At 57.5% G+C, this 14,696-nt stretch overlaps 1 protein-coding gene across 2 annotated transcripts in view; it reads right to left on the bottom strand.

Moving 5' to 3' along the window:
- TECPR2 (tectonin beta-propeller repeat containing 2) overlaps positions 1 to 14,696 on the bottom strand; it is a 62,779-nt gene that overhangs the window by 24,357 nt on the left and 23,726 nt on the right. For both annotated transcript variants that reach the window (XM_045287718.1, XM_004698790.3), the window contains 6 exons: positions 13,496 to 13,653; positions 10,557 to 10,869; positions 7,877 to 8,009; positions 4,733 to 5,059; positions 2,666 to 3,630; positions 927 to 1,110 (listed from right to left, as the gene is read on the bottom strand). In XM_045287718.1, coding sequence (XP_045143653.1) covers positions 927 to 1,110; positions 2,666 to 3,630; positions 4,733 to 5,059; positions 7,877 to 8,009; positions 10,557 to 10,869; positions 13,496 to 13,653 — 2,080 coding nt within the window. The remainder of the gene's footprint in view (positions 1 to 926; positions 1,111 to 2,665; positions 3,631 to 4,732; positions 5,060 to 7,876; positions 8,010 to 10,556; positions 10,870 to 13,495; positions 13,654 to 14,696) is intronic.

The following is a 14,696-nucleotide window of genomic DNA, read 5'->3' as shown; positions in this document are numbered from 1 at the left end:
CCTATAGTGCAGCCCCTTCCTGTAATGTATGTCTCTACCTGTAATTAGTGGGCTGGCATGCCCCCAAAAGGTATATAGGCATGCGTCAGCAATATAGATCTCTCTCTGACCTCCTTGCTGCTCACTCCCTGGTCACTCCCCTCTCTTCCCCCTCTCCCTTGTTCCCTTGCCGTCCCCTCCTTCCCTTCCCCCTCACTCCACGGTGGACCACCAAGCTGGGCTGAGGTGAGCAATGCTACCATGTAATGTGTCTGACTGCATTATTGTAATATCTCTCATGCTCTCGATGACTTTAATATAATACTTATATATCTCAACCGTACAATTGTGCATTACTGAACCCAATAGTAGTAGTAGTAGCAGCGGTGGTGGCTACTTATTTAATTTAATACTACAGCCTGGGGTCTGTTCCCATGCCCTAAGCCATGACGTGCATCACCACCAGCCTCCTGCTCGAGCCCCCACTCTCCCGGCTGAGCAGGCCAAGCAGCGGCCAGCACAGAGAGAAAGGAGTGAGGGGCTGCTCCCCAGCCTCGCAGGACGCCCGCCCTTCAGGAAACGTCTGCTCCAGGTCACAGGAAGGGGCCTGATGATGGCATGAAAGGTCAAGTGAGAGAAACTTAGGCCCCGGGGTGCAGAGCGCATGCGTCCAATATTCTGGCCAGGAAGCCCATGCCCATGGCCACAGTAGACGCACCTCTGCTGGTGCTGCGTGAGTCCAGTGGCTTATTTTAAGGTAACACTGAGAGAAAGAAATTTTACTCTGGCTGCTAATGCCCCTCTCCACGTGAAAAACCTGCCAAATCTAATCACCTGTCGTTGTGTGCCCCCTGCAGTTAACGCTCCAGTAGACCGCAGCAAACACACCGGTGACACACACCATGTGTTTGTGAGTGATGTCAGGCCTGTGGGGGGAGGACACTAACCTGAGGGTGAGACCGCCACCTGCTGGACGGCGTCCTCAAACTTCTGCCACCGCAGCCCGGCGCCAGGCAGGGCACTGCAGAACAGGCCACCTCTGTAGTCCAGGCACCAGAGGTACTTCTCCGAGACGGCCAGGCTGAGGATGCCGTAGCCGGGGCCCGAGTAGCCCATCCAGCTCTCTGCAAACTGGCAAGGGCAGTGCCGTGAGGTGTGGGCCCGCGCACCTCTCCCCTCCGGTAGAAGTGTCCTGGAACGGGGGCTGTCACCCGCCAAGGACCCATAACATGCCCAGATGACGGTCAGTTCATAGGAACCTCCCCAACGTCTGTGCCAGATCGCCGGAATCCCCAAAAAGGAGCTGGTTGCAGTGCAGGGGTCCCCCCACCCCTTACACAGAGGGGCTGCAGGCACACAGAGACTTTCTGTGCATCCAGTCATGCTGCTTCTCCCCCTTACACGTCTGCAAGCATTGTCCCTCCCTCCTGGGGGACACATGGCACACTGGGGCCAGGGGAGGGTTGGAGTCTCAGCCAGGACACCCTGCTTACTCCAATTTGGCAGCTGGCGTCTTTTAACATTTGAAGCTAAATAACGCTTACTCCTTCTATCATTTCCTAAGTGCCCGAAGAAACCCATGTCTTTGCAGAAATACCACACACAGAAGCTGGCTTCTCTCAAGAGAAGTGTCCACCCCTGCTTGTCCTGTTCCCATTCTCCATGGAGCCTCATCCACCCCTTAGAAAGCTCATAAACCCTCCTGGCTTTCTTGTTTCCTGAGGGTGGAGAGGCAAGGACTCTGTTAGAGACCCTCAAAGGTCCAGGATCCCTCCCACCGACATCTCTGGCCTAGAATCCCCATCCTGTCCCTCAGTGAGCACTGTTTCTGGGAGATGCCCTCGAGTCCCCAGGCCTGCGGCTGTTCACTACCATGGCCCCAACAACAGTCCTGGCCTCCCCGTGGGGCTGGAATGCAGTGGTTACATCACTGTGGTGAGCACGGGCCATGCAGAGCCTGGCAGGCAAGACAGGCCCAGGGCCACCATTACAGCCTCCCTCCAGCTTCCTCTTGGAGGCAGGACAGCCTAAGACTGGGGTGGGGGCCGGGGTGGGGGAGGCAGCCCTGGGGCAGTCCTTCACTGCTGGTGAGTGACCTTATACAACCTTTGGCTTTCTGAGCCCCCCGGGACCTCTCCAATGGCTTGTTGTTTACCAGAGGCCAGTGGCCTACTGGTGCAGAGGGAGGGGTCCGCATCAGGGATGTCACCGTCAGGGCATACGCACCAGAGTCCCAGCATTCCCTCTGTGTGGAGTAGCAGGAAAGGCTGTGAGACTCGCCAGGGTGGCAAGCAACGTGATCGTCTCTCACGGCCCACCCTCCCATCCTGGGAGTCACCCCGATCAGGGAGTCACCAACTCATGGCAGGGCTGGGTGCCCGAGGCAGGTGGAGGAGGCAGTGGACAGTACAGCACCAGGTCTTGCCTAGGGCACTGACTGAGAAGGGAGCGGGGAAATCCCTGTCTCCCAGCTGCCTGCATGACCGACCCACTGGTCACAGTCCTGTGAGGACACACATGGGGGACTGGCCAGGCCCTGCATGTGCCGAGGGAATGGCTTCCCAGGAGACAGGGAGCTCAAGGTGGGGCCTAAAGAGATCCTCCGAAGCCCAGAGTTGGAGAACAGGAGCCTTCTGCAGAAGGGAAAGAAAGGCCCACAGCACTGCCCATGTCTGCTCCCACATACCTGATCAGCCTTCAGCAGCCCGGCAGTGTCTGCAGCTGGCCGGCCCAGATCCAGCAGTGAGCGGCTGCCTCCGAGCTCTGCTGCGCCAGCCTCCGAGGACGGCGAGGGAAGCCCGTGGGCATAGATGTCCTCCTCGTCACTGGACGAGGACACTTGCTCTCGTGATGGCTGCCGGAGCGCAGGCCCGTGGACACTGGTGGCTGCAGCTGAGACTGCGGGCTCCAGCTCTCCTCCCCTGCTCCCCCAGTCACACTGCAAACTGGCCACCTGGCTCCGACTTGTGTCATCCCCAGGACCGTCAAGCCAGGGACTCGGGCCCGGGAAGAAGCGCTGCTCCCAGTTGGGCTCCGTGGAGGGGCCCCAGTTGGCCCTCGGGTCAGGCAGCAGCAGCTCTGCTCCTGAGGTCACACAAAGGCTGGATGGCAAAGCGAGAGGGTCCAGAAGGGGGTCTTCAGAAGGCATGCTCGGGGGGCCACTGGGCTCCACGTCCCCCGTCTCGTGTGATCGGGCTGAGCTGTCCTGCTCTTGGAAGGGTGGCTGCTTGAGGCTGGGCCTGACCTCTGTAGGACCTCGCTCCTCTCCGGGCTCTGTGTCCACATCGTCCCCCAGGAGCAGGGGGGCACCACACCCTCCTTGCAGCAGGTCCTCGCCTCCCGCAGGGTCACACTGTGGGACTTCCGTTCTGTCCTTGGCCTCCTTTCCCAGGGCGTCGGGGGTGGCCCCAGGGGCCTCCAGCACACCAAACGTCTCTGAGCTGTTGCTCGCTGGCAGGCCGCTGCTCAGCCCGCCCCAGAGGCTGCTCTCTGGGTCGGGGGACGCTGCGCTCAGTAGGTCCACATTGCTGCCTAGGACACTGGAGGTGACAGACAGCAAGTCCGAGGTTAGCGACGGGGGGCTCCCACCGGGAAACTCGCAGCAGGGTGTCGACTCCAGGGAGCTGTGGTGGGTGCTGCTGCTCCCACTTTCTGGGGTGAAAGACAAAGGCACAGTAAGGCAGGAGGCTCCCTCAGTGAGAAGGGGTCAAAGCCCAACTCGACGGCAGTGGGGCCATTTGGAAGGTAAGATCCAGGAGAGCCAGAGCCCTACATGAAGGACATGGAGTGGGTGAAGGGGAGCCCCTGAAATATACAAGGACCAGACACAGCCAGGGGCAGGGGCCACCCAGAGAATGTGAGCTGTGGGATCAGCAGCAGAACTGGTGTCCAGAGGGGTTCACAGGCCAGCTGCCCTGATTAAGATGCTTAGGAACCCCATGAGACTGTCCGCCAGCTAATCCAGAGAACCCGCTGCTGCAGGGCGCTCCCAACTCAGTGGCCCCCCCCCCCGGGGTAAAATCGGAGTGCCCAGCGCTCTCCAGGGTGGCAGGCCCATGCTTCACCAACTGAGCCTCCGGGCGGGCTGCTGTTAGCTACAGAGGTTTGGTGGGTACAAGGCGTGACAGTTAAGCCCTTCTCTGTGAAGTGCTAATATTCCAGACACTCTGCCCAGAGAGGAGTATAAGTTTTCTCCCACATCCGTGACTTTCCACCCGTGTTCACAGAACGTCCGGTTGGCTATTTGAAGAAGGGTGCTCACTCCAGTAACCCTCTTCGGCTGGCTCACTTCCCAAACTTTCCCTGCTCTCTGAGGGAAGGGCACACTCGCTTCTAGAAGCCTCCTCAGCTTCGTGAAGAGGGGGGCGGCGCTCACTCCTGGACCCCTCTGCTGAGGGTTGGGAGGAGGGGGCTTCCTTCTGGAACTCCCCTCTGCTCTCTGAGGAAGGTGCACACTCACTTGTGGATCTGCCCTCTGTCCTCTGAGGGAGGGGCGCTAACTTCAGGAAACTTCCCCTCTCCCTGAGGTGGGGGACAGACTCACTCCCAGAGCCTTCCTCAGCTCTGAATGGGGCGGGGGTGTGTGTGTGCACTCAATCAGCACGAGGCACTGCTGCTGGCTCAGGGAGACATTGTGTGTGCGTGTGCGTGTGCGTGTGCGTGTGTGTACTCAGTCAGCGAGAGGCACTGCTGCTGGCTCAGGGAGACACTTGGGACCCAGAGTGGGAGCTGGGCAGCCTGTGTGTTGCCCGACCTGGCTTCCTCCTCTTCTTCCTCTTCTTCACCTTGATGGGCTTCACCACAAGCTCCTGGTCAAAGTCTTCCGAGCTGATGAGGCTGAATCTCTGTGAGGGGGGCTGGCTGCCCGGCCTAGGCTCGGGGGCGGGGTGGGGGCCGGGAGGCAGCAGGAGCCCGGAGCCACTATCCGTGGAGTTGAGCGAGCTGCTCCGGCTCCGGGGCTCGCTGGCCACAGAGCTGGCCACTGAGCAGCCTCGGCGCCGCACCTCAGAGCCGGGGGCCCCCGGCGGCTTCTCCAAGAGCTCCGCATGGACTCGCTCGGCACACGCTGGTATTTCCAGACCTGAGGAAGAAGAGCCGGGTTAGGACAAACTACCCAAGGGGAAGCGGACACTCGGTCAGCCTGGCCCCCAGCCCTGGCCGTCAGAGGGGACTAAAGGCTCCCTCTGTTAAGAGATGAGCAGGTCTGACTGCAGAGACATTGGCAAAATAGAGTCACAAGCCGGAACGCATGCAGACAGCACAAAAGATCCCTCAGAATGGTCTCTGTTCTCCAGGAAGTCCGTGTCAACACCAGAAAGACAGCAGGGTGACCGCAGTCTTCCGTAGGTGACTCGATAGCCAGTGCGGAGCCCACACCTGGCTCACACGCTTCCTCAAGGAGCAGGCGCAGGTCCACATCGCGGGGCTCACCCAGGGGAGGGAGCACGCTCACACCCGTTGGTCCTGACTGTGGCGAACCTCTGTGTACAACAGCACCACACACCGGCCACCCCCGCAGTTGCTGCTATTTGCCATGCCTCCAAGAGCGCAGAGAAAGATGTGCATGTTTGTCGTTCAGTCTCGTGGAAAGGTAACGTTCCGCTGGAATCCACTCAGGATGGAGAAGTTCATTACCGTAATGAAGTCGCAGACACGACACTAGGAGGCTGCCACGGCAGTCTGGTTCCAGCCACAGTGCCCTGCACACAGCACCTCAGACCATGGAGTCCGCCGGCACCCAAACACCGTTCCACGCCTGGGGACGTGACCATGGGCACGCAGACAAGAACTTTTGGCACCGGCGCCGACAGAGGGCAGCAGGCCCCTGGTGGGACTAAGCAGAGTGCGGGCTAAAGAGCACGCACGCTCACAGCAGGCTGGCTGGCCACCATGAGCCATGCCAACCACTGCCTTCCGGTCACTGCCCCTCAGAGACCGTGTAAGACGGGATGGAACTCTCAGAGAAAGGGTGCTCAGGCTGAAAATCTTTTACCGGGGCGGGGGAGGTGAGGCTGTCTATTCGTGGACGGACTGACAGTCTTGGAAGCCCAGAGGGACAGTTCGACTCTGCCCCACGGGGTTGCTGGGTCCAAATAGGCTCTACAGCCATGAGTTTGTTGAGACTTTCTGAAAACCCTTACAGACGCAGACACCTCACCTTCCTCCCAGAATGGCTGACAGGCTCGAACCAGCGGCTTTTCAGGAGCAGCCCACGGTGCTACCAGGACTCCTCCTATGTGATGTGACTCTTCACACAAAGTCGTCAAAATTTAAACTCTGCGCCTCAGTTACACCAGCCCCATTCCAAAGGTTCAAAAGCCACAGGGGGCTCGTGGTCCCCTCCTGCCAGCAGGGAGAGACAGCACCTTCCACGTCAGCGGTTCTGCTGGACATCACTGGCCTAGGGCTTGGCCTCTGAGCACCATGTCCATATTCTTTCTGGGAGCCACGCTGGCCCTTGGTGGCAGGATTTTAGGGGTTGTAGGGGTCATCCTGGTTCACAAGCCCAAGAGCTCATTTACTGCCTAAAGCAATGATGGGTTTGGAATGCTATCTATCCCGACTTTCCTTCCGTGGCCATCTCTTTCCCGGGATTCGGAATGGATGCTCCTAGTTCTTGGGACTGGTCCTCTGGGGATGGGAGCAGCTTCAGAAACGCTGCCAAATCCATCAGGTCTCCTCTCACGCATGTCACAGCTAGGAGAGCCCCAACGAATGGGGAGACTGTCCTCTGTCTCTTTATTGACCACTCTTTCGGTGGTCTGGCACTGCAAGAAGACTGGAGGCTGTGGACACCTCATGTCAAGCCTCACGGAAGACGTGGCACCCCCGCCCGCCCCTCAGTCTTCTTCCTCTGTCTCTGGCTCCCAGTGGGCCTCGGGGCTTGCAGTCAACCCATCCACACTGCGCAGGCTCTGCTCTCTCTCTGCAGCCAGTGGGCACTGGCCAGAGCAGAAGCAATGCTAAGGTGCCCCTGACAGTGGCCATGGGTCTTAGGGTCAACCTGTATGATCCCAGCCCCGGGAGGCAGATGGTACAGAGGCTGAAAGAGAAACCTGGAGATGGGCCAGTGACTTGGGACTCACTCCTCACCGCTTATGGGCAGGCACTGACTGTGGGCCTTCACTGCCCAGGAGCTGCGGGGGCCATGGAGGCCAGTCACACCAACGCAGTGCGGGGAGGTAGCCAGGAAGTCAGAGTAAACCAATCACAACAATTAACAAGGCTGATGGACACTTGGGGCAGTAAGGAGAGACGGGCTCATTGGGTAGGGGTCAGCATGTGCAAATACAGTCCAGAGCTTTGCCAGCACGTGGGTGGAGTCGTGGAGCTGCATACTGAGGGTGCCCGGCCTGTGAGCTGCTGCAGAATGGCCCTGCCACCCATCATGGGAGGAAGACGGCCTGGCAGGGAGACCGATCTTGAGATGCCTAGATGTCCTGTCCCAGGAGTCCAACAGGATGCCTGCAAGATCTCCTTGCAAACTCTTGGGGCTACATTAACACGGGGTCCCAGGGCCAGGCCACCTGTTCCATGGTGGTAGTGCCCTCGGCCCCACCTCCCACCTTTATCCCTGGCATGAGTGACTTCCTGGTGGGGCTGGTCTCACATGAGGAGACTGTGAACGCTCCGTGTTTAGCCCAGTCTCTGGTATAGAATAAGCACAGGCTAAGCGACAAAAGTGTCTGCTGCCACCGTCAGGAACAAGCCTTGAAATGAGGCCACATCCAAGGAAAGTACTGGAAACATGACTGTGAGCCCCACAGGGCCTCCCAAAGCCTCCCTGGTTAAGTACAGCTGCAGGGACACACAGTGAGCAGAACAAGGGGAGACGCGCTGGCCTAGAGCTGAGTTCTGGTCTCCTGGGTGCGACAGTCATTCTACGACAGGTACCAACCTCCAGACGCAGAGCCTTCGGGCCTGCTGGAGATCCGGATGATGTTCCTGTCTCCCTTTAAAAGGAAGATCTCATTTGCCGTGCAGGAAACAGACACGATATCGCCAGCCCCTTCCAAACCGGCAATTGTGACCTGCCAAGAGAAAATCAGTGAGCTGGGCAGTGTCTGTCAGCAGTGGCCTGAAGAGATGCATGCGTGAAAACCCCAAAGAGTTATGCGTCAAGTAAATGGTTATTATGAAAGAAAGGCATCTCCCCTACTGCTAGGCCATCTGGGAATCGTGTCCCTACTCTTTCCGTCCCTTTGTGAAATGGACTCCAGGGATGCTGGCAGGCCAGGCCTGAGACCGCTGCTCCCTGCCCTCTGTCCTTGCCTCAGGTGCTCCTGCACCCCACAGCTATAACTCTGCAAGGCACTGTCCCCTCTGCCCGACTTCATCCCCGACCCCTGTTGCAGCCTTCTCCAGATGCCGCCTGGGTGGGGAGTTTCAAGGCCCACAGTTGGTTTGGGCACTCACCAGCCCCACACACGAGGTGCTGGGGGAGGGAGCCCATCCGTCAGGACCGTGCGCAAAATAAGCAAATATGAAAGATGCCACCGGCCTTGGGCTCTCAGAGGGCAACTAGAGTGACTTCAGGGCAGGTCCGGCTCCTTGCCCTACAGGAGAGCCGATCCTGCAGGCCGTTTCCGGCTCTGAGGACTCCACAATGGAGGGACAGTCTCCTAGCACCATCTGACCACTAATGGCCAGAGGGGCAGAGGTCAGCCAGATACGTGCATTCAAAAAGCTCTTGCTTTTGACAGTGCAAAGAAGAAGTCATTTCGTGGTCACAGATGGAGTCTCCGATCCTTGTGTATGCTAAAGAATCCTGCTGTCCACCTAGAAAGGTGACCTGTGTTTCTGGAACAGCCAGTCTCATGGGCTCTGATCCGGAAAGACCTATAATTCTTTGGAGTCTCTCTGTCTCAGTTTTTCTACCTATAACATGAAGGTAATTACACCTGCTGGGTGGATGAAAAGAACCAATGGTTAAGGGCACTGCCTTAATCAGAGAGTGCACGTTCAAAAGGAGCCAAGGAAGGGTGAAAGGTCAGGCCACTGTGCCTGGGGATGAGGGCCAGAGTGTCTTTCACAATGTCCCTTAACAACAGAAACAAGCTCGGAGCCTCACAGCACCTGACTCTCCCATCTCACAGATCAACACCCCGTGTCCCCCTTCTCCTAGATCAGGAAATCAAGTTCAGGCCAACGGGAGATGCCTGGTGGCACAGTGGTTAAAGTGAGGGCCTGCTGGCTGACAGACTGGTTGTTGAAACTCGTCAGCTGCTTGGCAGGAGAAAGACTTGAACAAGTGGGAGCCTCAGACCCTACGGGCAGTGCTCCTGTGTCCTGCAGGGTGGCTGAGTCCGAACTGACGTCATAGCACACAATGACCACTATTGAAGGCAGAAGCGGGGTAGCTTTTTTTCCTGCCAAATTGGCATCATCAGGCATGGCTGACCCCCATAATGAAGAGGCCTCCAATGAGGAGGAGCTGAAGGAGACCAGAGACTCCAATGGTTGCCATCTCTGAGGACAAGGGCCCGCCAGAGACCTGCTGGCCTGGAGGAGGAGGAGCAGACACTGGCTGCACCTGGGCTCAGGTGTGTGAGGCAGAGGGGTCCTTTTAGGTATGCTCTTTTTTTTTTTCCAGTACATAAATTAAAAAATTTATTTTTAAATAGTTTGAAGGTCTGCTCTTAAGACAAGAGAAAACTGAAATGAAATGAGTGTATTTAAACGTTCCTAAGTCCTTCTCTGGGGTAATCTGCTTTCACCCCGATTTCAACAGGAACCATTTCCCACGGGGATTTTATGAGGCTGGGCAGCGGTCTCAGATCTTATCACCAAGTAAAGAACCCTTGGTAAAAACAAGTGACAAGACAGCCTAGCTCCACCTCTCAATGCCACCAAGGCGATTCAGACTCTGAGTGACCATGGAGGGTAGAGTGGAACTGCCCCTGTGGTTTCCAAGGTTGTGGTATTTATGAGAACAGAAGCCTCGTCTTTCTTTCTCTGTGCGCTGGTAGATTAGAACTGCTAACCTTGCTGTTAGCAGTCCGATACATAAACCACTAGGCCACCAGGGCTCTTTAACGTGACTCCATACGAGTCAGAAAACCAGCACCAGAAAGAAGACCATGGGGGGTGGGGAGGTAGGGGGTAGACAGCAAGAATATGATCCAGGTAGATTTAAAAAGACCAGTTTAATTTGGTGGTTAAATTAATCACACGCATCATCATCATCATTTCTTGGCAGGAGTAGGCTATGAATATCAAAACAAAGTATTTTGTTGTGTGTTGCCAAGTCAATTCTGACCTACGGTGACCCCAAGTAACAGAGTCCGGCTGCAGTGCCACCAGGGGCGCCTGTCATTGCCCGTGGGTGCTGACTCATGGACTTGCTCTCGGTGACCTCTGGGACCAAGTGTAGCTCCTTGGTCCCAGGAGCAGACCACCACAGGAGCTTTGGGTTAGCGGCTGAGTGTCGATCCTGCATCGCCAGCGCTCTTGGACAAACACGACCAAAGCTTCGTTTGATGGCACGATGGGCCCGCAGGAAAAGGCGCACCTGAGCAGCAGGCCTGCCCTGTCTCACACCCCTAGACAGTAGGGGGCGGAGCCACCGCTGTGCTTACCTGGTTGATGGTGTCCAGAAGATAGATGCTATATTCATTCCAGCTCAACACCCAGCCTTCTCGAAAGAAGCAGGAGACCAGCCCCAGGTGCTTCTCAGGCGCACTGCAGCCGCCCTGGTCAGCGGGCTCCAGGCGAGGGTACAGCTCGAAAGGATTGACGCCCCCAGCAAAAACATCTTTCAGGATGAACGTGGCCTGGACAGTGCCCTGGACATCGGCCTTCCACAGCCGTAGGCCGGGCCTCGAGGCATAGAGCGTCAGGTCGCTTTGCTTGCAGAGTCCGGGTATAAAACAAGCCCCAAACTTCCCAGCCCTGCCATGTGGGAGGGAAGCAGACAGGGAGATGGATGTGATGGAGACATGGAATCACCCAGGAAGCGCTGAGACTAAGGCTAAGCGAGACTGACCAGCCCCCACCCCTTTCTTTTGTGCTCATTGAACCCCGGCCCCCAGGGGCTGTAAGCGCTAAGTGCACTGGGCTGTGAACTCAAAGGTTAATTTTAACAAGCAGGTTCAAGGTGACCCACAGGTGCCTTGGAAATAGACAATCTACGTCCACAGAGTCAGTGACGGGGAACCCTGCAGCACACATTCTAGCTGCACACTTGGGTAGGTAGCCCAGGTACCGATTGGAGCCTCCCTGGGCCCACAGGACAAGGGCACTCGCTGTCCCAGGATCCCACCACCTGGGGCTCCTGCAGCACATACCATGGAGTGAGCCCCCTCGCAACTCTCACACACCCTGCTCCATTTTCCCCACAGCCCTTTGCAGGGGCCTGCACAGTCTCTTGCTTCTGGACGGTCTGTACTGTCCCAAGGGTCCTGAGGACAGGGACTGGTCTCCTGGTCTGTCCTCCCAACCCCTGCTGTGCCGCTGTGAATGGTGTGCAAGCGAGGCAGCAGCGCAACCCGCTGCATGTGTGTGGTGCGTGAGGTATCGATCGCTTCCCGGGGACGAACACAGTTGGAAGTTGCCCACCACAGAGAAACAAGCCTTCCTGCCACATGAGGTTAGACAAGCCCATTTCCTTGCAGTGCTATTGTCCCTCTCCTGTTCATTAACACGTGTTGCACCCCCTCCCAGAGAAGACACACACTGATGCTCTGCTACAATGGTCAGGGCCTGGCTCAGGATGCTCCCAGTCAAAGTCACCAAATGACTCGGCGGCTCTTACACCGCATGACAGAATCGCAGTGGTCCGATCCTGTGCACGAGGAGCTAGGAGGCCCTGTTTGATGAGAAAGACTGCTGGAACCACGTGGCAGGTCACCGAGTTGTAAACCTCGCTGTACACTCTGCCTTCTTCCCAAACAGCAAACACGCTGGGCTCGTACCCAAAGACTGGACGTTTGAGGCTTCTAGAAGGGCCCGAGAGGAAGGCTTGGGGAATCTACTTCCCAAACCAGCCCCTGGAAGCCCGGTCGACCTGGTTCTGCTCTGCTACTCGCGGTCACCGTGAGGTGGTCCTTCGAGAGGAGGACAGTGAGTGCCGACGATGGGGGACAAGGCAGCAGGAGCGTAGGCTGCCAAAGTCAGCCCAGATGTCAGCAGTCCCTACGCCAGACTCCACCCACTGCTGAGGGTCAGAGTCAAATCGGGAGATTCGGGATGGGGTCTGTCTAGAGAGCATCTATACGAGCTATAGGGTCCAGAGGACTCCGTCCCACTGTACTCCCAGGACGGGGAGGGGGTGGGGGTGAGGGCTGCAGCTGCAGGGTTGGCCACTGGACCTCACCAACTCCTCCTGGACCAGTGACCGATGGGCTCTGCCAGCCTCGGCCCCTTCCCCCACCTGACACAGATGGGCACCACGGCCTCAGCCTTCAACTGGACACCCCCACCCGATATAGACAGGCACCGCTGCCGCCTGCCCACCCATCCGCCCGCCAGACTGGCACCACCAATCCCAGGTGCCCTCACCCACACCTGCTTCTCCTCGTGCTCCCAACTCCATGGCCCCGGCTTCACCCCCTCTCCACGCTCAGCACCCTTTTGTGCACTCACCCCGATTCCATGAGCAGTACTGCCGCTTCAGAGGGCGATGCAGATGGAATCCCGGCAGCATCTCGCCCATGCCAAGGACTGCCTCTGCTCCCTGACCCACCCCTGCTCAGGTTGTGGGGGTCTGACTGCTCCCCTCAATCAACCCCACTCTCGACCTTGCTACAGAATCCCACATGCACATTTTTGGGGTACCGTGGGGGGCGCTGTGAATCTGCCTCTTCCCATGGGACTGTAGAACCTACCCTTCCCCTTGACTGGCCTTCCTCTAGCTGGTGGGTCAAAGAAGGGCCTTCTCCCCTTCTGGACCTCCTTCCCATTCTCTAGGCTGATTCCACAAACGCCTGGGGCCCCACAGATTCGGGAGGTCCTCCTGCCCCCGCCCCCGCCCCTGCCAATGTGTGGCAGCCTGCCTGCAGCAAGTACAACCATGACCGTTCTCGGGGCGGAGTTTCTGGCACGTCTCCACAGGGCAGGTCTGGTTCTCCTTGAGGCCAACCACCACACGTGGGTGTGAGGGCACCCAGTGCACAGGGCAATGAATACCATGATGCCCAGAGCATATGGGAACCTGGTGCCCAAGCACCACAATGCCCGTGGGGGTCAGAGTGGCCTGAGCCGACCAGTGCACAGAGGCACCCAGTCGCCACTAGCTGCTCAAAGCATGAGCCCTGTGGGATTTCAGTGGAGGGAGCGCCTGCACAAGGAGAGGACACAGGCCGGCTCCCCTCCGAGGCCAAGCCTGGCGCATCTCTAGGTTCCAGAGGCTCTCCTCAACAGGTGGGCCTCTCTCTGCACACCTCTTCTGTCTTGGGGGAGTGGGGAAAGCAGTGCCCTAGGCAGGTGTAGACCCTAGACTCAGCACCGCTGGGGCTCCTAGCGCCTGGGTAGCCTGAGCCTGCCCTCAGACCCAGTTGGGACAGACCACGGAACCTACGTCTTCCTTGGCTGGGCCCCGATCTGCTTGACAGCCTTCTCTTCGGTGTAGAAGAGCAGGCTTCTCTGCAGCGTGGAGACGAGCAGCACCTTCTGGCTGTAGTCGAGCTGCACGATGGACGAGGGCTCCTCCAGCACCAACTGGGAGTCGCAGACGCCCTGTGGGGGAGAAGGCCTGCCTCGAGCACCCTGCTCTTTGAGCAGGGACACCGGCAACTCGAAAGGTGAGATGAGAAGCTGGGGGAGCACCCGGCAGTGCCTTTGTGCTAAGGAAGGAGAACAAGTGTGGAAGAGGATTTTGAGAAAGGCGGAACAGCGGGAGGATGCCCCTAATGTCACTGAGCTGCTCAGGTAGGCACGACTCAAGCGGCAGGTAGTTTTTCTGCGTGTATTTCTGTCACCCAGAAGGATGTCTTTGACAAAGCAGAAAAGCAAGAATGTTAGGAAAGCCTGCCTCCTGGGAACACATCTCCAGCATTATTCTGCAGGACACAGTAACAGGAGCCGGGGGTATGCCGGTAAGCTTCTGTGTGCTCATCCGAGCTGGGCACGGCTCCAGTTGTTTTCCACAAACATCATCTTTTACTGGAAATGCTCTAATTGCGCAAAGTCGGGTCTGTGTCCCTTCAAGGAAAGCGTGCCATGGTATTTGCTGTCTATGAGCAAATGGATGCTTTGCATGAAGATGACAATTTTGGAGACTTGCATCTGGCCCCGTGAGCCTGACAGCGCCCCAACAGCTAAGGACGCTCACACCACAGAGACGGCAACATCAGCAAAGGTGGTTTCCGGGAGCTACACAATACACACTTGGGAGACCGCATCACTCTGTGAACCAGTAAGTTCCAAGTGACCTGAACATACAGGAAGTTACAAAACCACTGTGGGCAGGACTCCTTCCAAGAGTAAGGCAGAGGGCAGAGTCCATCGGAAGCTTGCCAACTTACTACTGCAGCTAACCTTCAGAGAAACCACCGCTTGTCAGGTTTAGGGGCTATCACCGAAGGATGAGTACCTGGAAAGGTCATTAAAGCATTCCTCCCCACTCCAACCACACGGGGGCCAGATTTGCTTTACAGCAGGGGTCCTCAAACTTTTTAAACAGGGGGCCAGTTCACTGTCCCTCAGACCCATTGGAGGGCCGGACTATAGTTTAAAAAAAAAACTACGAACAAATTCCTATGCACACTGCACATATCTTA

Source organism: Echinops telfairi, unplaced genomic scaffold (assembly GCF_000313985.2).
Source record: "Echinops telfairi isolate 266 unplaced genomic scaffold, ASM31398v2 ScPeMD7_18;HRSCAF=68, whole genome shotgun sequence".
In the NCBI taxonomy this organism is placed as follows: domain Eukaryota; kingdom Metazoa; phylum Chordata; class Mammalia; order Afrosoricida; family Tenrecidae; genus Echinops; species Echinops telfairi.
Note: the sequence above shows the minus strand (reverse complement) of the source record. Positions and strands in the feature narration are given on the sequence as shown.